Below are 26494 nucleotides of genomic sequence, written 5' to 3'. Positions count from 1 at the left end.
AGTGCTCGGACAGTCCGTGATGGTACATAACAAAAACACAACTGGATAAGCGAGAAAACCGACCACACCCCTCTGCATTAAAAGCTAGTTTAGGTCAGGAGTTGACAACCCAAATATGAATAAGAGACATTTTGTCCATTTTGTCTCCAAATGCTCATCCTAAATCTCTCTTTGCCTTTTCGTAGCTACTAGCTAAGCGAGACTACGTTGTTATGTGACCTGCACTCTGCACGGTAGTTCTCGTTTCTTGAGAGCCAGGGCTTTCGCCCTACGTTGCGCACTTTGGAGCCGAGATACAGGGTCCAGTCTCAAAGATATTTTACTGACACAGCGATCTGTGTCAGTAAAATATCTTTGAGACTGGACCCTGTAACCCCCTGCTCTCTACAAGAAAACCAAAACCGAAGTTACAAAAGCAAAAAATAAATAAATATATAAAATGAATGGAATAGCTGTAACATGCTGCATGGACATCTATTGCCACTGGATCTTATTTCACGATAACAGCGCATTTTATCGCAGATGAGTGGCTGCAGCGTCTCCAAACAAGAGCAGTGAATGAGAGTCTTCCAGGGTACTTGCCACATCACTTTGTAAACACTTTGCTTTAAAAGTACCAAGTCCTCACACAGAGAGAAAATAGAAATCCTGCATAGAAAAAAAAGATGCATCAAGATGCATCGATAATCATTTTTAAATCACACTGCATCCCTCTGAATCATAAACCAGCCATTAGGGGTGTACTTTGTGTACTTCTGGTGCCGGTCCCAAGCCCGGATAAATGGTGAGGGTTGTGTCAGAAAGGGCATCCGGCGTAAAACTTGTGCCAAAACTATCATGCAGATCACAAATATTGCCATACCGGATGGGGTTAACAATGACCGCCTCCGGTGCTGTTAACCATCAGGGTGCCGGTGGAAATTGGACTACTGTAGGTCGAAGACCATCAAAGAGGAGAGGAGGAAGGTGGGTTAGAAGGCAACGAGAGAGAAGGAAAGGCAGGAGTGTGGAGGTTAGAGTAGGGACTCTGAACATAGGGACAATGACTGGTAAAGGCAGAGAGCTTGCAGACATGATGGAGAGAAGGAAGGTAGATAGTGTGTCTAGGAGACCAGATGGAAAGGAAGCAAGGCCAGGAACATTGGAGGTGGATTCAAACTGTTCTACCATGGTGTAGAGAGGAAGAGAAATGGAGTAGGGATAATCCTAAAGGAACAGCTTGTGAAAAGTGTTCTGGATGTAAAGAGAGTGTCAGACAGGATCATGAGCCTGAAGTTGGAGGTTGAGGGTGTAATTTTGAATGTGGTCAGTTCATATGCACCACAGGTTGGTTGTCAGTTAGAGGAGAAAGAGGAATTTTGGAGTAAGATGGATGAAGTGGTAGATGGTGTCCCTAGAGAGGAAAGATTGGTGATTGGTGCAGACTTCAATGGACATGTTGGTGAAGGAAACAGAGGGGAAGAAGAGGTGCTGGGTATGTATGGTGTGAAAGACAGAAATGCAGAAGGTCAGATGGTTGTAGATTTTGCAAAGAGAATGGAAATGGCTGTGGTGAACACGTATTTTCAGAAGAGGGAAGAACACAGGGTGACATACAAGAGTGGAGGGAGGTGCACACAGGTGGATTATATACTTAGCAGGAGATGCCATCTAAAGGAGATTGGAGATTGTAAAGTGGTACCAGGGGAAAGTGTAGCAAGGCAGCATAGGGTGGTTGTCTGTAGAATGAGATTAGAAACAAAGAAGAGGAAGAGAGTGAAGACAGAGCCAAATATTAGATGGTGGAAGCTGAAGAGGAGGATGGTTGCAGGCAGTTCAGGGAAAAATTGCAACAGGCCCTTGGGGGCAGTGAGGAGCTACTTGAGGACTGGGAAACTACAGCTAAGGTGGTGAGAGAAACTGGCAAAAATGTTTTGGGTGTTTCATCTGGTCAGAGGAAAGAAGACAAGGAAAGTTGGTGGTGGAATGAAGAAGTCCAGGAGAGTATTCAGAAGAAGAAAGCAGCTAAGAAAAAGTGGGATAACCAGAGAGATCAAGGAAGTAGGCAGGAGTACTGTGACGCTAGTCGCATAGCGAAAAGAATGGTGGCAAAGGCAAAGGCTCAGGCCTATGATGAGCTGTATGAGAGGCTGGACAATAAGGAAGGAGTAAAGGACTTGTATCGTTTGGCTAAACAGAGAGATAGAGCTGGAAAGGATGTACAGCAGGTTAGGCTGATAAAGGATAGAGAGGGAAATGTAGTAGTGAGTGAAGAGAGTGTTGAGTAGATGGAAGGAGTACTTTGAAGAACTAATGAATGAGGAAAACAAGAGAGAGGAGGACAACGGGGGGAGAGATAGTGGATAAGGCAGGCACTTTTTAACCAGGTTGTTCAACAAAATCCTGGAGAGTGAGAGGATGCCTGATGAGTGGAGAAGCAGTGTACTGGTCCCCATTTTTAAGAACAAGGGTGATGTGCAGAGCTGCAGTAACTATAGAGGTGTAAAGTTGATGAGCCACACCATGAAGGTATGGGAAAGAATTGTTGAAGCAAGGCTAAGGCGAGAGGTTCAGATCAGTGAGAAGCAGTTTGGTTTCATGCCCAGAAAGAGTACCACAGATGCAATTTTTGCGTTGAGAGTGTTGGTAGAGAAGTACAGAGAAGGTCAGAAGGAGCTACATTGTGTCTTTGCGGATTTAAAGAAGGCATATGATAGGGTGCCAAGAGAGAAACTGTGGTACTGTATGAGGAAGTCAGGTGTAGCTGAAAAGTATGTTAGGGTGGTGCAGGACATGTATGAGGATAGTGAGACAGAGGTGAGGTGTGCAGTTGGAGTGACAAAGGGTTTCAAGGTGAAGGTAGGGTTACATCAGGGATCAGCTTTGAGCCCCTTCTTGTTTGCAATGGTGATGGAAAGGTTGACAGATGAGGTCAGGCAGGAGGCTCCATGGACAATAATGTTTGCAGATGACATTGTAATCTGTGGTGAGAGTAGAGAGCAGGTGGAAGAGAATCTGGAGAGGTGGAGGTTTGCACTGGAGAGGAGAGGAATGAAGGTCAGTAGAGACAAGACGGAATACATGTGTGTGAATGAGAGGGAGGCAGGTGGAAAGGTGAAGATGCAAGGAGTAGAGGTCGTAAAGGTGGATGACTTCAAATATCTTGGGTCAACCATCCAGAACAATGGACAGTTTAGAAAAGAGGTGAAGAAGAGGGTGCAGGCAGGATAGAGTGGGTGGAGACGGGTGTCAGGGATGATGTGTGACAGAAGGATAGCAGCAAGAGTGAAAGGGAAGGTTTACAAGACAGTAGTGCGTCCTGCTATGATGTATGGTTTGGAGACTGTGGCTCTGTCTAAAAGACAGGAGGCTGAGCTGGAGGTGGCAGAGATGAAAATGCTGAGATTTTCATTGGGAGTGACAAGGATGGACAAGATTAGAAATGAGCAGATCAGAGGGAAAGTGAAGGTAGAGCAGTTTGGAGATAAAGCCAGAGAGGCCAGGTTGAGATGGTTTGGACATGTGTTGAGGAGGAATAGTGGATATAGTGGTCAAAGAATGTTGGAGATGGAGCTGTCGGGTAGAAGGAGAAGAGGTAGACCTCAGAGAAGGTTTATGGATGTAGTGGAGGTGGACATGGAGATGGTTGGTGTAAACGTAGAGGAGGCAGTAGTTAGGGCAAGATGGAGGCAGATGATCCGCTGTGGCGACCCCTAAAGGGAGCAGCCGAAAGAAGAAGAAGAAGATCCCTCTGAATCATAATCAAATTGAATCGTGAGGTGCCTAGGTTCCCACCCCTACTGATCACTATGCAGTTCCCTGGGATGCTGAACCTGGTGAACATTGCTTCCATGAGCCAGACTATGAAGATGGACACCTCATCGTTGGGGACCATGTATGCCTCTGGTTGGTAGTTGGTAAAATAATCTTTTGCCACCAGCATGCACCGATTCAAACTCTGTTGTTGCTAACAGTCTCAGGATGTCTGCTGCTACTCCATGGGATCCTGGAAGTTGGCTGCTGCAAGGGTGCTCAATAATGATCTAGTGGGTTTTTCTATGCCATGCACATGTCACACGGCCTAACTCCCCACCCAGAAGAAACAGGCTGCCAGCCGTCTCCATACGTTGGTGATGCTGGAAGTGGCCTGCACCTGCCACCGCATGGACAAGGCATAGAACCTGCTGTCGATGGGATGCAGGGAGTTTCCACAGCTCTCCAGCTCTGCTTTACTGCCTATGCAGCTCCAGCATGTCCCACTTAGTCACTTAGTAGTCTTGCTGTGATGAGCTGACTTGGCTTGGTCTGGCCACCCACAGCACTCCAGACAATGGTTTAGGGTTAGTCTCAGGTTAAGGTTAGGTGTTAGGGTTGGGAAACCCAGCTCACACTAAGAAAGGCAGAAAAGCAGAATAATAAATTCCCATAATTCTCTGCCCAGTGTAAAGGCTGTCTTTAGAACTGCATTGGAGCCAGAGGGACCTGCCAGTAACCACTCTGCAGGTTAAATGAACTGAACCAGGAGGAGTGGAACAGCCAGTCGAAAGCTTCATCTATGTGGAGTATTGTGTAAGAGTCTTTCCTGGCGACAGCATACAGTCACTGACGATCATCAAAGAACTGTACTGTCACATCATTTTTCATGACAACACTACTGGTGAGGCCCAATGACTATTGGACAGGTCATTCACCACAGCTTTAACATCTCCTACACCTTATCCTCCACCACCCACTGACATGGACAAGGGAAGTTGATGGGCTAGCTGGCATACAGGGGAAGTGTTCCAGGTGACTGTCTTATTTTAGACCAATTCACACTAGGTCAGTGCAAGTGCAATCTTTGTCCTGGGCTGCAAAAAAGTGCTTGAATTCATATATGAGGCTGTGCAGTCTCTCCTGCTTGCCTAAGGTAAGCCCTTCAACGTCAGTGTAATTTGAGAGAAATTGCCTCACCAATCTCTGGGATAACTTGACCCCAGCCTGTCGTGTTGGCTGGCCTCACCTTCCCATCCTCACCAGCGGGCTGCCCCCCTATGAGAGTCGCATTGGCCCCTGCAAGTTCGACAACTGGAACTCCACCAGTAGCCTGGGGTCTGCTAGCAGTATTGTAGCAATCAGGGCCACTAGCACATAAAACCTTGGAATATATAGGGCATGTGGCAGAGGCTTTGTCACACATTGCTTACAGTCCATCTGGGCAGTCTGCCCCGTTGTGATTTTGATTTTTGTGGATCAGCATTACTGTTCGCTAGGCAAAACTCCTTACCAAATTATGCTAATTGTGTCAACTAGGGACCACAACTCCTTACCATTCAGCTGACATACCATGAGCTGCCAGATGTGCCCCAGCTGCCCAACTTGTCTGGCCATCATTGGGAAAGATTGAACATAATATTCCCTGATTAACAATCAATAAACTAAATATTGGCCAACTAGAGAGCTTGGGGTCCTCCTAAAAAGGTAATATAGGGAAGCAGACTATGAACTGTATGCATTGGACTCTAACTGGGATGAGCTCACAGAAGGGAGCTGTGCCAGATGACAGTTTAAGTTATTGCCATGCAGATGCAGTGCAGTAGAGGCACTGGGTGAACAGGTCATGGGCTTCAGTTCCTATTGTCTGCCTCTTTGTCTTATTAACAGTTGTAGATCCACAAATTCATCAGCTAACATGCATTTGGTGGAGGTTTCCACATCCCTCCATACCACAAATGTTTGAGTGAGTGAACTCGTCCCTGTGGACTGGTGAATTAACTAAAAAAACAGCTGCTTTGCGCTTAGTTGTAAGCCTATACAACCTAACTCCAATACAGATATGGTACTATCTGTGTTCAATATAGTTTGAGATACTGAGGATCAATGATTTCACTTTCAAATTAGCAAAACTCTTAAGTGGTCCAATCACCTTTTATAGGCAAAGTCTCTGTCCTGAGATATGTAACCCCACTGAATGTTAAAATCCAAGTATTTGTGGAGTAATGTTTTCTGTAGTAGACCTAACACAGAGAAATTATACTTGTTGCTTCCCTGTAGTTGCTGAGTAATAAGCCTTATTATGAAATAAGCCTTGGGTTTTAAGAGTCTAATCTTCCACATTTCTTGCTTATCCCTGTTCCCAAACCTGCTCTCCCTGTAAAAAAGATGGAACATTTTAATTATTTCTATTCATTCTAATTTTATGTCTCTTATAATTATATTATGTAAGCTATATGGGAATTATTATTAGCATGCAACATGTGATCCCTGCCAAGCTAACCACTCCTGACTTCTGTCTTTTTATAGGCTAATTTCCAAAACCGGTTACTCACTGTTAACTTTGAATTATTTTAAATGAAAATTTTTTGAAACTACTACTTTAATGAAAACATTTTGATTAAAACAATTTTTCAACTTTCCGTTAATGGGGAATATAATGGCTGGCTTCAATTGGCCATACAAGAAAATGTGTTGTTCCAAGACACTGTCACAAAGTCTGTGTGTTCACAAAACATTTTTGTTTCTCTAATACGCTAAAATATAAAGGTGTCAGAGGTTTTAATGATAAAGAATCACTATCAATGGATGGTTCCATCAATGGATGGTTCTATGGAGAACCATTTTGTAAATGAGGTCTGAGTGTGAAGAACATTCTTAAATGCTAAAGAAGCTCCAAATCATATAAAGGTTTGCAAAAGATCCATTAAAATGGTACATGTCCTTTATATTATGTGGCAGTTCTTTAAACGGTTCTTCACATGCACAATACTCATTTTGAAACATGGGTCTTTAGGTTATTCTATAGTGTTAGGACCCCACCTTATGTCTAGGCTGTTGTGTGATCTATAGTATTTAAATAGTAAAGCAGTGAAGTTAAAGGAGGAGAATACATAGAGTGATACATAGGAGCCTTTTTATTAAAACTCAAACAATAAAATATATTGCTTTTTACAGGCCTGCATTTATATATTCACACATAAGCTGTGTAATGTTTTCTAGTATGGCTTTGGTAAAAATTAAACTGGAGGGCACCAAAGAAAATAAAACAACCAAGATTTTCTAATCTGAATTAAATGTTCTCGCCTATGCAAACCAAAATGAAAGAAAAGCAAACTACAATAAACATACCTGGCCAATGAGCAAAATTACATGGGGTGGATGGATGGATCGATAGATGGATAGATAAATGCATAGGTGGATAGAAAGATGACTATGAGTTAGTCACTGGTGTTAAAATCCAGAAGTCTTTCTGATTTTGTCAAGTTGAGTCTAAAGTCATCGATTTCTTGACTTGATGAATAAAAATCCAGCTAGACTCAGATAGAGAGACAAAGAGAGAGAGAGAAAGAGAGAGAGAAGAAACACATTTTAACTAACCATCCATCTCACAGTAACCACAGACAAAACCTAACAGACACAAATACTCACCAACAGCACCAAGTAGAATCAAAATGCCCACTGCAAGAAGTGCGTATAAGTACCCTGTGCCATGCTGTGTCATCTCTATACGTTTGGTAAAATTGCCAACCATGATCTGAAAAAGATTAAAGCAGTCAGATGTTTGGTTTGTAGCTGAGTGCTAGATTAGATTTCAGTTTGCAAGAGTTTCTGTAAAACTACATTCTAACGTGCAGAAGGAAACCTTCAGGGTCTTCTAGACCTTCAGCATCTAGACCTAAAACTGGAAACTAAAACATACATTTCTGTGAATCTTAGCTGGTTTTTATTCAGTAAAATTATGCTTGGAGTTAAACTCTGCAAGTTTTACAGTACTACTCTCACAGTTTTTTTCCTCATGTCTTGACCAAGTTTTGACATTTATTGCCCAAATTGAAGGCTTTGCTCTAACAGTCACAGTTAACCACAAATTTGTAATGTTATATAATGAAAAACTATTCCGATATAGATTCATGACTAAACATTCACACTCATGTTCTGGCTTCTTAATGTCCACAATATACTGGGGACATTACAGTCAGCAGTAGGATCATTATAAAAAAAAAAAATTATTCACAATCAAGAGTTGAAAACTCATTTTGGACTTTTGAGTTTGACTTTAAAATAATTTTCCTATTTTTAAATAAAAAAATTGAACACTTCATTTTGTGACTAATAAAGCAATTATAACATTATCAAAACTTTACCAAATGTTTTAGTAACAATTTAGCATGTTTTTAACAGAACTCAAAAACACTAAAATTATTATATATAGAATGGCCTCTACTTCTAATAATGAGGGGTCTCAAAAGAAGATGTGTTGACCTTTTAAATTTGGTATAAAAACAAGTCATCGAAGACCTAAAATGTAAACTACAGTCACCCATAATCTTTTTGCTCCATAAAACAGTGCAGTTTTCTTTAGCTGGAAGTGTCGTTATCTTGGCATTATGTAATTAGTAATCCTTTCTATTAGTTTACAGTTACTTTTTTAAACGGGTAACCAGTGATCTGTAATGTTTAAACATTTTTAAAAGAACCCTATACCAGCCCTGTCCGTACATGACTAGCAAACAGTTGAACAGATGTACACAAAATCTTGACATTTTTAATTAAAACACAAAAAATTAATTAACTGCATAAAATGTGCATTTCAGGAGTGAGAATTATTAAAGTTTAAATGAGGATTTACCTCAAAACAATGAAATCTAACTGCTCTCCATGTGGTCATGAGGGACACGGATGCAGTCTCACTCCCTCCATGGGTGTGGCTAAAATAAGGCCCTGCCTACGAATGAGAACTCTTGTGTTTCAGTAGTGACATGAAAATGTGAGACAGCATTTCTTAATTTATAAATTAGAGTGTCATATGATAAATCATATCATATGAGAAACTATGATAAATCTAAATCTCGCAACTATAATATAAAAGATATTTAAAGCAGCATTTAAAACACAAAATAAAGTATTATATGCAAGTTGAAATTTACATGACTTTGTATATTTTTAGCTTATTACTATCTCAATTAATGCCTTGCGCTTCAACAGATCATAACTTATAAATTATCAAAGATCTGAATAATTTTTTTGACAGTTTTTACTGTGGAGACTGCAGTTTGAACTAATTTACCCAGACTCCTGCTGATTGTTGACTCTGCCTGGCAGTGGCGCAAAAAGGGGGTATGCAGCGTATGCGGCGCATATGGGCGCTGCACTAGAGGGGCGCCAAAACGATGCCGGAAAATTTCTAGTCTGCATTTTCTGTAAGAGCTGTTTGTTCAAGAATGATAATACACATCAAAAAACAGCACAGCACTAATCAGGCGCCCATCCACTCCGTCCCCACCCTCCTGTCATTTGCTCCCAAACACAGGCGCTTGAGAACGCGCCCCATAGGGAACGGAAGAGGGAGAGAGAAAAAGATGTTGTAGGGATGAAGAAAAGCTTCTCAAAGTGGTTGAAAGACAGCAGGTTGGTCAGTTTATACGCTTTATTCACCTACGTCACCTTTGTCTACCAAAACGAGACTGTAGGGTACGAAAGTAGCGTTGGACCACTGGGTTCTAGCAAAGCTGTCTCACTGCTGCGTTCCCAAACGCACTTATTCAAAAATAAAGGAATCTAATAGAGGTCAAACCTTCCATAGTTTCCCCAAAGATCCTGTACTTCACCGGGAATAGATTCACACGATCAGAAGAGATCGCCTTTTCAGTTTAAGATGTATGTTACTGTGCTAGCTAAGGCTAGCCATATTAATATTACCCAGCCAGCCAGATGAATGATAGCAGTGAGGCAGCAAGCTAACGTTAAAGCTAAACTTGGTTCTCCAGCTACGACCTGATTAACCCTGAACTGGTTATTTTCTCGGTTTAACTTCAAAACGAGTGACATTAGTCAAGCCATAGCTCTTTATAGTAGCCTGTTTAGCTAGCTAACCTAGCTAGTCAACATTCTAGTTAATATCCTAACCATAGTCTGGTCTAAAGCTCAGCTCGCTGGTGGCACTAAATCTTAAACTCTTAGTTTCTAGCCACATTCAGCCTGTAACTGTTTTAGTTGAGTTTTCCTTTACATTTTTATTTATTTAATTTTCTGTTTTACCTTTTTATTTATTTTATGCCATACTTTTCGCCTTTTACCTTTTTATTTCATTTATTTCTTCCTTTTATTTATTCTGTCTTCTGTTTTACTGTTTATTTTATTTCCATAATTTACTTTTTTATATAAACTTGGTGTTTTAACCCTCTTTCTTTGTGCTTATATTTTATTATTCTAATTATTAATCTCTATTTTATTGCGTTACATTTTAGCCTGTCCACTTATCAGTTTATTCTGAATTATTTTATTTCTTCTTAATTAAATCCTCATTGCTTGTTTTTTGCTCTTACCATTTAATTTGTATTCTGTTTATAAAGTTCCTTATTTTAGCTTGCCTGCTTAAATATTTGATTTTAATTTAAATTTTTTTCAGTCACTAAGTTAAGGGGCGGGGTTTGGGGGGGGGGGGGGGCGGGCGCCGATAATATGTTTGCATCTACCTCAGAAAGTATGTAGTTGCACCCCTGCTGCTTGGGACCTGATCAGGGCTATCTCCATGGCAATTTGCTGCGTTATCGCTCCAACACCCTGCAGACTGAGGCACCTACTCTGGGATGTAAGGCGAGGCGCATTCTCCAGGTCTCCCCAATACCCTCCCCCTCGCCACTTCTCCACCCCCCAGTGTGGCATGACGGGTCTGTCATCAGCACCGAACTTGGCTGCAGAACCGGATGGCTGCTTGCTGTGCTGGGTTCACCCCTCACCCCTACCCCTGTTGCAAGTTCTGGACTCTGTGTTGTAATGTGTACTTGTGTGCTTATGTAGCTGAGGTCTTTTTTTTCCTGTTCCCAGACTGTTTTCCCTTAGGAATATATGGGGGGGGGGGTTTATCTCCTCCCTTTCCCCATGTACTTTGTATTCTGTATTTTTCCTCACCCCTGTCTTCCTGTCCTGTCCCCCCTCCCCATGTGACAATAAAGGCTTATTACACTACATTAGGTCCAGTAAAGCAGTAACAGACTGAATGGTCATACCTTGATTGAGTCCACTCTGATTTCACGTCCCTTTTTTCCCACAATTCTACAGGCAAGAGCAGTGGACTTGATTATATCAATCACACACTCAGACATCTCCTCTTCCTGCAGCCCCCACACTGTCATATCTTCCTTACTCATCCTGAGCATGTCCTCTGTTTTCTAGTGGGGGAGAAAGAAAGTTAGACAGAGCAAAGCAGAGTCAAGATACAGTTAAATTGTATTACAATCAATTGCAAATAAAAGACCACAGATCATAGCCTGATTCTAACCTTAATGATGCAGCACTCAAAACTAATGTTGTAGCTCAGACTCAGGCTGAAGTACTGTGCTTTCATAACACAGTAAATAATTTTTACTGTAGCACAACTTATTATAATCAGTCATTTATTAAAACTTTGGTGAATGAAGCATAAAACAGCAGACGTATATAATAATGTAATTTGACTTTCATGTTCCAACACAATCAAATATGGCTCATTGCTGTAATTAAAATCTTTTTTTTTTCATAGGTTATAGTAATTTTGGATAAGATTAAAGTTTAATGTTACAACAACTTACTACAGAAATGCTGACCCTACCTGTATGGTGACCAGCACATCATTGTCCATTTTAGAGGTGGAGAAGCTGGTGAATTCTGGATCTGGGAGGTAAGACAGTTCATCTACACAGTCCACTGTTGAGTTCCCCACTATGAGAGTGACAGTGAACGGCCCAGAGCCCATGTATTCTCTCTGATCATGAGTGTGGAACCAGAAGTTCTGAGAGAATCAGAAAGATAAACCAGATTTTAATGATAGGAGTGATGAACTGAAAGTGTAAATAAATCCACATTGTTCAATCCTCTGTGTTACTTCACACTTCATTTGAGTTAATGATTATGTTACACTGTAAACAAGAGTGGCTGCACTCAACCCATTCTGAGAGATGATCACACTTATATACCTTGTTTGAGTTGAGGGTGATTGGTTTGTCATATTGATGAACAACAACTGCATCCACAAACTCCAGATTGTTCCCCAACACAGTGATCTTCCTCTTACCACTGGAAGTAAAGCAGTACAAACACTTAGTTAATCAGAGAAGAGTTTCCGAACAGGAAACAGGAGGTGGGAGTTGCAGGAAACTAAACCAGTGAACTCTGATAACCAGAGGTGGTGCAGAAAGAAGAGGAAGTGAGGACTAAATTAGCAAAGCTGGAGCAAATCGAGAAACACTAGTCCCATTTCAAGAGTTCAAGAGGCTCTGTAATATTTCTGGGAAATATCAAAGTTCCTATGGAAGTTATATGTTTTTCCCTCCTCCATCTGGTGTGAATTATCAGTGGGTCTCACATCATGTTTAATTGTGGATAAGTTTGTTAAGGAACATCAACCAACTGATCAACTTTTTCTGAAAAACAGTATTTAAATTAAGTGATTTAGGTAGAAACAGATTCTACACAAAGACCTCCAGTGTTTACATGCTGTACCTGGCCCAGGTGTTTGTAGGCTGCAATCCAGTGCAGGTAGGCCGAGCACCATAAGTGATTTTGGCGTTACTATGACAACGGCCATCTGCGGTCACCACACACACCCTCACAGTTCCTTTATTTCCACTCGGAATGCTGAACTTCAGAGTGTCAGTGGAGCGCTCCAGCACTGGAGTCCTGGTGAAGAACAGCAGATTGACAAAAGAGACACAAATCAAATACATCATGTATACAAACATAAATACACTACTGTTAACACTCACTCCTTTGAAGTGCACTCCATGACTCCATGAAAGCGGATTTTCTCTACCAGTTCCAGATTTCTTCCTATCAGCACTGCATGTTTTTTGCCATGAAAGGAGACCTGATTAGGCTCCAGGGAGAAAATCTCTGGCTAGAAAAAATTATAAAAAAAAGAGAAATTTGAAACTATAAATCCAACCCTTTATATGAGAACACCTGCATTGCAATGTGTACAAACAACCAGTTAAGAAGTGCCGTGTGTAACGGGGAGCGAGGTTGCGGACACATATGCAGAGATAAGTGACTTATTGTGGGCAAATCCCAAATCAGTGTCATAAAGGTCCAAAGTCAGATGGCCAACACGGATAGATTTAAAGTCAGACATGATAAACACGGAAACATCAAACCAACATATAAACACAACCAGAACAGTTCAAACAACAATACATAGACCAGTACAAAGACCAGCAACCAGACAGGGGAAAAACAGGCTTTAAATACATGAGGAACAGGCGGGAACACAGGTGGAAACAATCAGGGGTGGAGTCACGAAACGAGGGGGCTGGACTGAAAAACCAAAACACATGGACAGGACTGGGAGGGGCCAATCGTGACACCATGTCATCTGTGCACAGAAATGTTATTTTTTTAATCTTCAAGAAACATCAGTTTTTTTATAGATAAAAGGAAAAAAAATCAATTAAACATTGAAATAAACATTATTATAGTTGAATAAAATCTGTTTGTAACACAAAAGAGAAATGCAGGAGCCGTCTTAATAGAATTCCTGTTGAAAACTAGAATGTTCTCATTCTTAGTTCCCTAAACTTCCCTCAGACACAGATCTTATTTCCACTGACACTGTGAGTGACAGTTCTTTGGGTCACTTACTGCATTACTCTCAGAATATAATCCTTCACACTTGTCCTGCAGAGGAGGGAAATAAATCACAGAAAACACTTCATTTTAGCATTAAAATGAAAAATCAAATAAAAGAGTTTTTGCCTTGTTTAAATCACTGAATTCACAAATATTACATTTGAAGTTTAAGTGATTTAGTAATTGTTAACTCACCATCACTGCCACCTAAACATAATAAAAAATAAAGTAATGCTTTTTCAGTTGGAACTTTTCGATAAAATATAGCACTAAAACATGACTTCACTGAACCAATTTTAAGACCAGACATATAGTTAGAATAGTGTGACTATAACCACGACGTACATCTGAGTGGATTTTCCAGTACTGGAGTACATATGTGTGTAATATGATACAGAAGGTTATTACAGTATATTAAAATAAATAAGATGTGAATAAGTACCTGTGAAGCAGAGCCGTGAGCCCAGCTGCACTGATTACTACTGCTGGACCAATGACACCCAGCTGAGACACACGCTACACACCTGTATACAGAACACACACACACACACACACACACACACACACACACACACCCTTGCTGAACCAAACCAAACAACTTAACCTGCCAACAGAGCATCACAGAACAGTTGAGAGTTTTTAATGTTTAAACCTGACAGTCAACACAGCAAAACAAAAGTGACCTCCAGTTTCATACAGAAAAGGACGCTGACCTGATTAACATGAATTTAATGTTTAAAATCTACACCAAAAAAGGGGCGTAAAGATTGTTTTAAATGTACTATATTCAAATGTGAACACTGGCTCCACATTAATGAACTATGTTACATATGTTACATCATAATTACTATGTGAAAGTATTTTAATAATGTCCTTCATTTAAGTTGATGTAACTGTAGAACTGATGTATGAATCTGTAAATGCAACAACTCTTTTCAGTGTATAGTCTGCACATGTTCAGTCTATTTTAACATGTATGCTGTGAATCGGTGTTCGAGTGAATATTCCACGGCATCGTTTTCAGTTGTTAATGTCCTTTCCCAGGACACAAAACTATAAAATTAATAGCAGTCATCTACCATATAAACAGCATTATTGAAAGCATTAAAAGATAAATGATGTTTTGAAAAGGTAACAGCATGACTAAAGTAAAATAGTTGTTATAATATTGTTATAAAATTATTGCTGCCTGTGATCAACCAGGAAATTACTATCGAGCACGACTTGATAGTTACTTGATTATGAGTTTATTCTCTGTCATATTCTGGCCATGTAAATACCCACTTTGAATAATTAATGTTAAATATGAAGATATATAATGATAATGGTAACGATACAACATACTCTGGCAAACATTACCTACAATGATCCAATATGCTTCAAAATACCAGGCACAAAGTGTGATGACAGGCTGTAGGCTTTAATGATGTAAAACATCTTACTTAGCATATGGTGATGTCTCTGTGACGTCTGGGCAGCTCCTCAGTTTCAGTCTCTCTGTGATTTTCTGATCTCCAATAGTGACAGTCGCTGTGACTGGATATACACAAGATAACACTTTGTGTTTTATTATCAGATACTGAGATTATCATGTTCAGATAATGAGAAAATAAAAAAGGGACTTAAATTAATATCGTTTGATATTTGTGTGTTGCATATTTATATAGGCTGCTAAATTTCCTAAAGATCTAAACTGACCATTAACTGGCAGGTGCTGGCTGGAGAATCTGCAGGAGCAGCTGGGGAAAACTCCAGAACTGCTGCTACATAGATTTACATGTTCATCCATGAAAGTACACGTTAAGGGAAACTGTCCTGCCACATTCAAGGAGAGATTCAAAGAGACCTGAATGAGAGAGCAAAGTACCAGATAAATATTGTATAAAAATATTTGTACAATAAAGATGAAGTAAAGAGACACATTTACCTCAGTGGAGAGTTCAGTCACTTGAAAAGAAATCAGCTCTTTCTGAAAAGAATCTTCAGGAATGGAGATCCAAGGAGCGACTGAACACTCATCTTTAGTCGAGCATCTAGAGTGACCACAATGAGAAATCAAATCACACAATCAAAAGTGAATTTTTTACTACAGAGCTTTGCTGCTGTAATATGTGCAGAATGTGGTTTGACATTGTCTTGCTGAAATAAGCAAGGCCATTCCTGAAAAAGACGTCATCTGAATGGCAACATATGTTTACATTTACATTTTGCACATTTGGGTTTTCTATTATAAAATGATAAGTGTTATAAAAACCCAGGCCAGGCGATGCCCCTGGATTCTGCTGTTCATTAAAGACTAATATCTGCAATTCACAGCTGACAGTCAGGTCTGTCTGAACAATCAGGTCATATCAGATTTATATAAATAAAAGTGCATGTTAACAGTTTGTGAAAAGCAGTAAAAAAGAAGTGGTGAAAAGAAATAAACACTATCTCTACACCAAACTGTAAACAATTTTTTTCTGAAAATATTAATCCAAAATTACTTTACTTTTGGTTTGTAAATGTACAAAACTTCAAGAATAATGTAACAAGTTTAGTCATGAAACTGAAGGTGAAAAGAGGCTGGCTTGGCCGAAGAAGCATTCTGGAGGCAAAAGTGGGAGAATTTTTTTAAAAACTAGAGCAGAAAAACAGAAGCTAGCTACAAAACACATTTGCAAGCTGTGATATCTGCCAAAGGGGATGTTACTGAGCTGCAGTTCTTATGTTAAAATGTTCTTACAGTACTTCTTTTCACTTCAACAATCAACAAAATATGCAATTTGGCTTGGGGTGCAAAGCACCCAGCTACATGTGTTACGTATGTTATTACAGTAATTTTGTCCAATTTATAAGCTTTGTTACATTCTTATGTGATGGCTATACCCCACTGTTATGTGGTCTAACTCAAGTTATACAAGAGAGAAATGGAGACTTATGGGGCTTCAGAGTTCAAGAAATGAGTCACCTAAAACCTCAAATTAAAACCAGAGTCCCAAAACATACTGCAACTTATAATGGTCCTGTGTTGTTTGGCTGCTTATTTGTTACTCTATAAAGCAGGTGTAGTGAATATTTAGCAAATTATCAGTATCAGTCTGTTTTATGATACTATGTTTAAAAAGGCAGACGTGCAGTGTTGAAAAGGAGAAGTATATGACTGGGTGAGGAACCTACTTGCTTGCAGTCACACACCAGCCACAGGAAGGATCCTGAGAAGCTCTGCAGTCTCTCAAAGTGCTGTACATACCACACTGAGTCACTGCTACTCGCCGGATCTACAACACAAACATATACAACCAATTTAATCCAGCAATAAATGTCTAAGGTATTAGTTAACACTTCCCTGAAACTGCTGTATTTTGTTAGCTGAGCTTAATAAACTTGAATTGTCATTCCAAAGGGCAGATAGTTTCGCTGTTTCAATTCCACCTTAAATTCCTTATCTTGCAGGCCAGAGTTAAAGATCTCTTGTGCTTATACCAGCTTCTGATGATGGGCGTGTGGCTCTAAGACTCACCTGATTTTGCAAAGCTATGTAGATGTATTTATGATCCACTGGATCAAAGTGCATTCTGGGAAACACCATCCTGTCATCATCAGATTTGTACAGGACCGTCACACAGCCAGAATTCAAAGCCTTGTCCAGCACAATCTGGAAACACATGCAGAAGAAAGGAATAAGGAATCAGAATAATGTTTTTTATTGGCCTCTGGCTTCAGAGTGAAACAATATAGACGAAATTTTGTTTGGACAACTAAAACAAGAACAACAAAAGCAACTGTTCCACATTGGAACTTTGAAGGTGTTTTGTTTTTTGAAGAAGAGTTTAATATATTTTATAAGTATGTAAAACAACAGCTGATGTGATTATGTATTTACATTTACGGCATTTGGCTGACGCTCTTGTCCAGAGCGACTTACAGTTTGATCATTTTACACAGGGAGGCCAAGGCGGTGTTAGGAGTCTTGCCCAAGGACCCTTATTGGTATAGTGTAGGGTGCTTACCCTGTTGGGGGTTGAACCCCAGACTACAGCGTAGAAGGCAGAGGTGTTAACCACTACACTAACCAACCAATGTGGTCAGAGAATCTCTTAAGAGAGACTGTCAGACAGTAAAGACTATGAGACAGTCCACAACTACAGACCTTCATCAGTTGTCCATTAGCAGTGCCGATGTAGAGCTCAATCCAGGCTCCTTTCTTTTCTGCTGCTACAGATGACATTGAACTGTGTTTGAGCACCACAGCATGAGGCCTCAGAACATCTTCTCCTTTCTGCAGACACCAGAAACATGTTGAGGGAAAGAAATGACAGATACTGATCTACAGCATCTGATTTAGAGGCTGAATGACATGAAGAATAAAGTGCAGATTATTTTAATCCTGGTGGCATCAATGTGTTTGTTACTCAGTGGTCTGGTGGACCCACCACTTTGTTCTTTAAATCAATAGTCATAACTATTGAGTGCTGTGGTGTTCTGTGTAAAAATACCAGATGTTTAAAACATCATGAGTTGGCATGTAGGAGGAGACCAGAGTGAAGGCACACGGCCCCTCCATTCTTCATTCCTGGCAGGTTCACCCCATCACCACATATGTAATATAAATGTTTTGGAGGTGTCCAGTGTGATGTCACTGAAAATGTGTTATTTTATGTGTTCTTCAGAGAAACTGAGCAAAGGCCAAGGAATCTGAGATTGAAATAATAATAAATTGCATCATCTTTTTATTTGGTAAACAATGAAAATTGGTTCCACAGACACCACACAGGGATTAAATATAAATCATAACTGATATTTTATTTACTGGCAGTTTCCCACCTGAGCTCTGCATGTTGGTTTACAGCTAAAATATGAAGGTACTCTGTCTCTGATCTGACTGAAGTCGTAAATGGCCAAAGCAGTTTTCTGGGGGTCGTTCGGTTCTTGCGCAGTGAATATTCCCGCCCAGAGAAGAGGAGATCCAGAGGAGAGAACTACAGAGGAGGACAAGAGCTTTTTACGCTCTTTATCATCACAGCACTGCAGCACTGCACCTTCTAGAGATCTGGCCATTTCAGTTTTACTGCGGCTGTTCTTCATCCTTAAGACCACCACAGCTGGACCTGTTCTAGACTTAATGTTCACCAGCAGGTACGAGTGAGAGGGAGGAGATGATTGGAAGCCGTCAATCCACTCAGTATCACTCTGTGGAGAAATCCTGGCTTCAATTGGCTCAATGCCTGCTTTAGAGAAAATTCCTCCTGTCTGAGTTTCCAGAGTGTTCTGCAGAGAAACTCCTTCATCAGAGCCACAGTCATCAGGAGTCTCCTCTCTGGCAACCAGCATGTATTTCTCTGTTCCTTCATCAAAATCTACAAGAAAAGAAACAGATGATTTATTAAAAGATGGTGAAACTGGAACATCCTCCCTGTAGAGACTTCTGCTGATGTCATTGATGTCCAGGAGTTCACAGTATCCACAGTCAGAGGTTCCGCAGGTTATCAGGGTCTTATTCGCGTCGAAAGGCAGTAAAATATTAACTCGGTTCTGGTGTCTGTGGTTCTGTATGTCCTTCTGTTTTTCCTCTACTAGATCGAGCCTCATCTGGAGGAGCTGAGAGTCGGTGACGACGAACACTTTCCCGTTTCCAACAGCAAAGTTCCTGATCTCTCCATTAACGCTGAACTCCGTTAAGGAGGAAACAGCGCTTTGGAATAAGAGCAGCATTCCCAGATAATCAGTCCTCATCCTGCAGGTCTGAGTGGAGCTGAAACTCGGAGCGAGTCAGTCTGATCGACATGTGGAGCTGAGAGAAGATCAGGACTAACGTCTGCAGAGCGTCTCTGCTCGAAGTGGATGGAGGTGAGAACTTCCGTGTTAATGTGTCTGTAGCTCATCCTCACATCATTAGTCTCAGACTGAAGTGGTGAAGCTGCTGAGCTCTTCACTAAACATAACGATGATCGTTGAACACTGTTTTACAGTGTGTGGCCTGGAAGACTCCAGTTCTCAGATTTACCAGATCACGAATCAAGATTCATCTTAATTCGTGGATCTTCGTGAATCTGACGCTCATCTGGATCAGTCTCAATGACCTGAAACTGCTTCGGTCGTTCGCGACTCAGTGCTGCGCTCTAGTGGTGCCACTCAGACACCAAGACCTCTTCACCTCACTGTCATTATTCAGAGTTTGAAGCCGGCTGTCAGCTTTTGGGGTTGAGAAATGCAGAACTGCATGGAAATTAAAACTCGTAGCTTTGCCTCTAAAAGTCTAGAGAAGATCAGTAAATCATAAAGACAATCATGTCCTTGTGGTTTCATTTGAGCTAAAATGTTTTCTTTCAGTTTTTCCAATATTTATTTTTGTGTGTAAAGTTCTTACAACGGTTCTTCTGCTTCTTTTCCTCCTCCTCATTCTTCTTCTTCTTCTTCTCCTTCTTTTTCTTCTTCTTCTTATTGCCAGGAAATGCAGGCTGTAAGTGGTGAAAGGTGTGGCTTTATTATTCTACAAGACACTTAATCACTTGATGTTTTATTTCATTTTAAAGTAGCATATTGATGTGCGTTTAAGCGGCTGGCCTCATGGTGTCAAACCATCTTAGAAAAACACATTTGAACACTTTTTATCATTTTAAACTGTATTTTTAATGCAAAATTAATGAAATTAATTAATGAAAAATGAAACTTTTAAAATGTCTTAATATTAGCCTTTTTTAGTTTTTCTTTTGGTAAATAGTAAAATAATGTATTGGGTAATGATTTTAATAGCCCAATTCATCTTTTACGCTTTCTCATTTGTAGAACCAATGATGCCAAACCAACTTAGAAATATACAGGTATTTATTGCTGACATATTACAAGGCTTACTTTGATAAATAGTGAACTAATTTATTTAATGGAACTTCTCCTGTACAATGCTGTACAAACCTCACCTGCATGAACTGACCCTCCTGATGCTGCTGCTGCACAGACTGGAACTATTTAATCATGGCCATCGCTCCACCTGCTTTCCCCTTTTCTGTATTGTAATATTTTATACTAATGGTAAAACATTTTCCTCTGCTCTTATTCTTTTACTATCAGATGTTGACCAGAGGAGGATGGGTTCCCCTTTTGAGTCTTGGTTCCTCTCAAGGTTTCTTTCTCTTATTTTTAGGGAGCTTTTCCTGCCACTGTCTCCATCGACTTGCTCATGAGGGCTCGGACCCGGGTTTTTCTGCAAAGCTGCTTTGTGACAACGTCTGTTGTGAAAAGTGCTATACAGATAAACTTGACTGGACATTGTTGTTTATTAATATATTCTCATCCCAGATTTGATGTCCACAACATGTTCCAAATAGGTTGAGACAGTTTATCACTGTGTTCCATCACTTTTCCTGTTAACTGCACTTAATAATCGTCTAGGGACTAAAGACACTTTCAGTTTTGAAAGCATACATTTTTGACATTTGCTGTTATACAATCTTAAGCTGTGCAGCTGTATACAGTGCCTTTGTTGTCATATTTTGAGCTTAATAAAACACTCATTTTCAATGGGAGACAGTTCTGGACTGCAGACAGGTCAGTCTAGCAACTGCACTCTCTGATTAATCTGCCATTGCAGTGCTATTGTAACATGCAGAATGTGGACGGGTGTTGTCATGTTGAAATGAGCATGGGTGCATGTTTATGCATGGCAAGGTGGACAGAGGCTGGTTTTGCACTTTGTTGTTGATGTGTGATGATGAATTTGAATTTAGAACCATCAGCCAAGTGTGTTTGTGGAGTTACACTGTGGAGTTAGACCATTTAACCCATCTGTGCCCCACACGACTGACCTCCACTGTGTACAGGTTTAACGTGTATGTGTTGGCGCAGTGAAGGACGGTGTTTATTATCAACAGTTTGTGAAAGTTTTCCCGAACCTCGTGATCTCGTGATCCTCATCACAAAATCATGTTTTCAGTGCTGTCTGAGGGGTTGAAGGTCACAGGTATTCCTCAGTGTTTTTTGCCTTTTTCCTTTATGCCCAGAAATGTTTCCGTTTTTTTTTTTTTTTTTTTAACTTTTGATGTCATTATGCACTGTAGAGGGTGAAATGCCTACAATTCGTGCACTCACTGGCTGAGGAACATTCATTTTTTACACTGTTGGATTTTTTGCATTTTTTGCAAAGTGTCCTCGACTCATCCTTTCTCCTACTATTTTATATCCAAGCATGATTGCATCACCTGTATAACATGGTTTTTGAACATTTCATAATGTTCCTAGTCTTTAGTCTGAAACTGGCCCTCTTTTGGAATGTGTTGCAGGCATCAGTATCAGAATAAGCTCATATTTACATAAAATGGCATTGAAAAAGTAAAATATTACATATCTTGACTGCTTGTTCAGATTCAGGTCAGAGCAGATTTATAAATCACTGCTTTCTGTTTTTCTTTGCATTTGATCTCCTGTCCAGACTTTTGGGATTGAGTTTCTACTTGATTGAAAAGAGCAGATAAATTCCACATGAATCAAATACGTCACATCAACTGCAACAAAGTCTTGCCAGAGGTAAGAATGAAGTAAAATGAAAGACAATAATTGTGTATTTTATAATTGTATACTTCATTGCTGTGGAACCACATTCATTTGAATCAAGTAATTTTCAAGCAACCCTTCTTTCAGTAGAAAATGTAAATGTACTCTTAACGGTTCAACATGGTCCTTCAGGTCCAACGTTACATTGCCATTTCCAAAGGGAAAGGCACATATTTGAAACTTTTTTGAAGAAACAAAATAAAATTAAAAGTTTGGAGCATTAAAAGCATAAAAAATAAACATTGAAAGAGAAACTACAAAAGAGTAAAGTATAATTATATTCTTTAACTAAAGGTTCTTAAGAAATACCACTAAACTAAAGGACCTATAGGGCATCACCCCAGTGATAATCTTTGTACCTAAAAAAGAACAGTTTAATACCTTTTTTGAGAACGTGTCCCAAGGTAAATTTTGATGGAATTGTTCTTGCCTGAGTATTTTCAGTGCTAATACTTTTCTTTTACTGAAGAATACTTGTGAGGAATGTAAAACATAATTATTTTGTTTTGTTTTGGTAGTGACAGCATCTGTACTGCTGTGCTTTTGCTTACACCTCTAACTTTTAATGCTTATTATTTTAGTCCAAAAGAAGAAGACAAGCTTGTAACACCTAACAAAAAGTACTTAAGTCCTCTCGTACTTCTTCTCAAGTTGGTTTTGCAAATATACCTTTTATTTGAGTCATTACATCATTGCAATAAGGACATTTTATATGAGTATGTGTTAACAGCTCTAGCTACTTCACTATATTTATGTTGTCTGTAAACAATTTGATTTCTTTATTTTCATTTCTTTCTGTAGTTCCCAGTTTAACCTGCAGATGGTGATACATCGTCACAGTGTAAACAATTAGAGCTTTCTCAAATCCCATTTCATGAAGTAGATTATGTAATTAAATATAAATATACAATATATTATTAAATATAATATAACAGTTAAACGGTCATAAATGCAGTCAGTTACACTGAAAAAGCACGAAAGGTAAAAAGTATTGTAAAGATATTTACCTTGTCCAAAGGAACATTTTTGCATCAACAAATAAACATTGTTACATCACATGGAATCTGAAGTATCTTAAAACAAGATAATGATAAAATGTAGCCGCATTATTAAAACAGGGCCAAATTCTTGCTATTGTGTTCTAGAAACAACAATTCATAACAATCAGGCCTCCGTAGTTTAAATGAGCCACTAACCGCTGCACTAGATGTTTCTTTTTATATACCCAGCACATTTTGACATCAGGGCAGTGGAGAGTATTTTGGCAACGCTTTATTTGGATGGTCCATTGTAGATTCTTTGTAAATGTTCCGTATATATATTTAAGTAACATTCAATTGAATGGTCATTAAATGCCATTAAACTTGAAGTTGAATGTAACTTAGATGGTTCAGTATAGATTCTTTGCAAATGCTCAGTCTGTCTTTCAATAACATTCAGCTCAATAACCATTAAACTCAACTGAAGTTCATAAATCTATCCCCAACTCTACTCCTAACCCTAATGTTGTTGATAATCAACTGGGGATCACCAGAAAGTTTGTTAATGATTTTACTAGCTAAAGAGCATCTATAGGAGACCATCCAAATAAAGTATGACCGGGCGTTTTAACTGATGTTCTTAAAACATAATTAGAAGCAAAAAAAATCAACTGAAATTAAATGAACAAAACTCCAGTTAATTATGATGATTATTCCCAAATATATACACAAGAACATCAGCTAACACTTTATATGAACACTCATACCATGTTTAAATGTGCCTCATATCCTGCATAGTTATGAAATCTGACATGAGTAACTGCAGAAAGCCCTGTGCCTATAGCTGTATATATATATGCTTTCATGCATGTCTATGTGTGATATAAGGAAGCTGAATATCTTAAAACATTTTGTGATCCCTAGAGTGTGAACAGACCCATATCATGCTACCTAAACCTAATTTTCCTTAACAATAATAGTATGTAAACATTGTTATAGGTTTCATGTCAAATGTTAAAATTAAAAAGCAAAATAGCCTTTTTATTACATCTATGACATCATGAAAATGAACACTTTACAATTTCCATACACTGGCCAAATGTATGTGGACACGCCCTCAAATGAGTGCATTTAGGTATTTCAGGCACATAGAGCACTAGCAAAAAAATTATGAAAGTGAAAGAAAAAGAAAATGATACTAATAATAATAACTATCTTGACTAAAGGAGGGGGAGCAGCATATTAGATGCAGGTTGGAACTGAACTGTGCACATGTAAACACTGAGAACAGACACATAATTACAAAAGCACGTTGACTGAAGAGAAGAGAGAGATGATCAGGATCATTTTCTTACAGGACTCAGAAATTCAGGGTGAATCTTACACACAGAACAAACTGTCTGTGTGTCCCACTTGAGTTTTTAGAATTGTGGAAAAGTCGCCAACACTGATCTGGAACAGAAAAAACAGGAGGACAGTCAAAACTATTCTGATTTTAATAAAGAAACAGGCTAATTAGTGTTACAATCCTGCTATTTGTAACAGTGTCCTGTTCACTGCCTTTGCGTCTCTTTCTGTCTTAAAACAGTTGTGTGGAAATATTTGTCCTTCCTTGTACACATGATGTTTCAGCTGTGCACAGTCCTGAGATCTTTCTGTTCATTTGGACTGATAATTACAAAATATGCATTTCTACACGTTCAACTTAGCATAAATGTGTACATGTCCAGTCATATATGACTATTTATAACACATATTACTTAGATAAAAGATGATTTATATGGCATAGAAAGATGGGTTTTTCAACTGTAAATTAGTAGAACATTTTACCTTCTGCAGTTATGCCTTTTTAACGTTGTGTAAAGACATTAAATAAAAACGCTGGCTTTTACAAAAGAGGGAAACCTGTGAACTGTTAAACACACAGTTACAAGTTCATAAATGCAAATGTAAAATCTGGAATTATCTTTAATCAGGCTGAGGTCAGATCAGGCATCTTGTTCACTTTAACCAAATTAAATAAATTAAAATGAACTAGGAGTGCCCAAACATCTGAGAGAAGTAGGACACTGACTTTCATCTGAAAGTTCCATCTGAGAGTGTGTAATTACTCTTACAGAGAACATTAGCTTTGAACAGCACCAGGCTCAACAGTGCTCAGTCTGCACTATCACACATTCACACTGCAGAGACAGCTAATAGACTGATTAGTCTTACCCTGAGCGAGGTCACATTTATTCTGACTTCCTGTGTTTCCAGAATGTCACAGACAATAGCAGTGGATATGACTTTCTCTACCACACACTCAAACTGCTTCTCTTCCTGCAAACCCCACACCTTTACATCCTCCACACGCATATTCAGCCTGCCCTGCTTTACCTGGACAGACAGAGAAAGAGGACTGTTAATCACCCGCATATGCACTGTGTGTACAACAGTGAAAGCATCTGTGTTTCATCATGTTTAATATTCTATGTTGTCTGGAGCAAAAGCTCCTGGTATGGTCTCCCAAGGCAAACTGGTCCTAGGTGACAGGTCAGACAAAGTGTGATCTATAATTGCTCATAATTGGCATTTACTCATGGTGCCCGGCTGGGCCCAGCCCGAAGGAGTTACATGAGTCCCCCCTCCCATCGACCCACCACCGGTAGTAGGGGTTTGGTGCTTTGTGGATTGGGCAGTGTCCGAAGGCATGGGCCTTAGCGTTCTGATCCTCGGTTGGTGAAACTGGCCTTTGGAACTTGGATAATGACTATATCGCCCAGCTGGCCTGGGAGTGCCTCGGAATCCACCCGGGGAGCTAGTGGAAGTGGCTGGCGAAAGGGAGGTCTGGGCCTCATTGCTTAGGATGCTGCCCCCGCGACACGAACCCCGGAGAAGCGGAAGATAATGGATGGATGGATGGATGGATGGATGGATGGATGGATGGATATTTACTATACTTACATTAATGAAAACTAAACCATAACTGACATCCTGAGAGGTGGAGAAGCTGATGAATTCTGGGTTTGGGAGGTAAGAGAGTTTATGTACACAGTCCACTGTTGAGTTCCCCACTCTGAGAGAGACACAGAACAGCCCAGAGCTCTCACCCACCCTGAGAGATGGAGAGTGAAACCAGACACCCTGAAAAAGAGAGAGAGAACATAAGATAAACACAGTGTAAAGTTTAATGAAGGGTTATGATGAAGAGTAATGGGGATGATAAAAAAAAGGTACGCCAGCTCTGAATATACTGCTCTGAATGAATGTACAGGTCATAACTGTGTCACAGAGTTAGACTCAGAAGAGGATTGTTGTTTCAGAGAGAAGGGAGATAACTGTGTGCAAATACTTTACCACAGTGCTTGACTTGACGCTTATTTCTTTATTATTCACTATGATTGTCTCCACGTACTGCAGACCGCTCCCCAGCACTTCAATCTTCC

General features: G+C 39.7%; 2 protein-coding genes across 2 annotated transcripts in view; both read right to left on the bottom strand.

The window, feature by feature from the left end:
- Positions 1 to 6849: 6849 nt before the first annotated feature.
- On the bottom strand, positions 6850 to 19463 carry LOC108415699 (plexin-C1-like). The gene is made up of 17 exons (XM_037542749.1): positions 18364 to 19463; positions 17690 to 17818; positions 17060 to 17194; positions 16717 to 16817; positions 15485 to 15590; positions 15256 to 15403; positions 15000 to 15093; positions 14000 to 14081; positions 13753 to 13764; positions 13570 to 13605; positions 12699 to 12829; positions 12436 to 12612; positions 11910 to 12009; positions 11546 to 11725; positions 10965 to 11126; positions 7384 to 7489; positions 6850 to 7265 (listed from the first exon to the last, which is right to left on the bottom strand). The coding sequence occupies exons 1-17, from the start codon at positions 19270 to 19272 to the stop codon at positions 7231 to 7233; spliced, it is 2643 nt and encodes an 880-aa protein (XP_037398646.1). The 5' UTR covers positions 19273 to 19463; the 3' UTR covers positions 6850 to 7230.
- A 3612-nt stretch (positions 19464 to 23075) lies between these two features.
- Positions 23076 to 26494, bottom strand: part of LOC108417133 (plexin-C1-like) — a 13713-nt gene continuing 10294 nt past the window's right edge. The window contains exons 12-15 of the mRNA XM_037543071.1: positions 26406 to 26494; positions 26013 to 26192; positions 25284 to 25445; positions 23076 to 24518 (exon numbers count right to left, since the gene is read on the bottom strand). The exon at positions 26406 to 26494 is cut by the window's right edge and continues 8 nt beyond it. Of these exons, the coding sequence (XP_037398968.1) occupies positions 24447 to 24518; positions 25284 to 25445; positions 26013 to 26192; positions 26406 to 26494 (503 nt within the window). The 3' untranslated portion in view covers positions 23076 to 24446. The remainder of the gene's footprint in view (positions 24519 to 25283; positions 25446 to 26012; positions 26193 to 26405) is intronic.

This window comes from Pygocentrus nattereri, chromosome 11 (assembly GCF_015220715.1).
Source record: "Pygocentrus nattereri isolate fPygNat1 chromosome 11, fPygNat1.pri, whole genome shotgun sequence".
Lineage (NCBI taxonomy): Eukaryota > Metazoa > Chordata > Actinopteri > Characiformes > Serrasalmidae > Pygocentrus > Pygocentrus nattereri.
The sequence above is the reverse complement of the archived record's forward strand: the minus strand, read 5'-3'. Positions and strand labels throughout refer to the sequence as shown.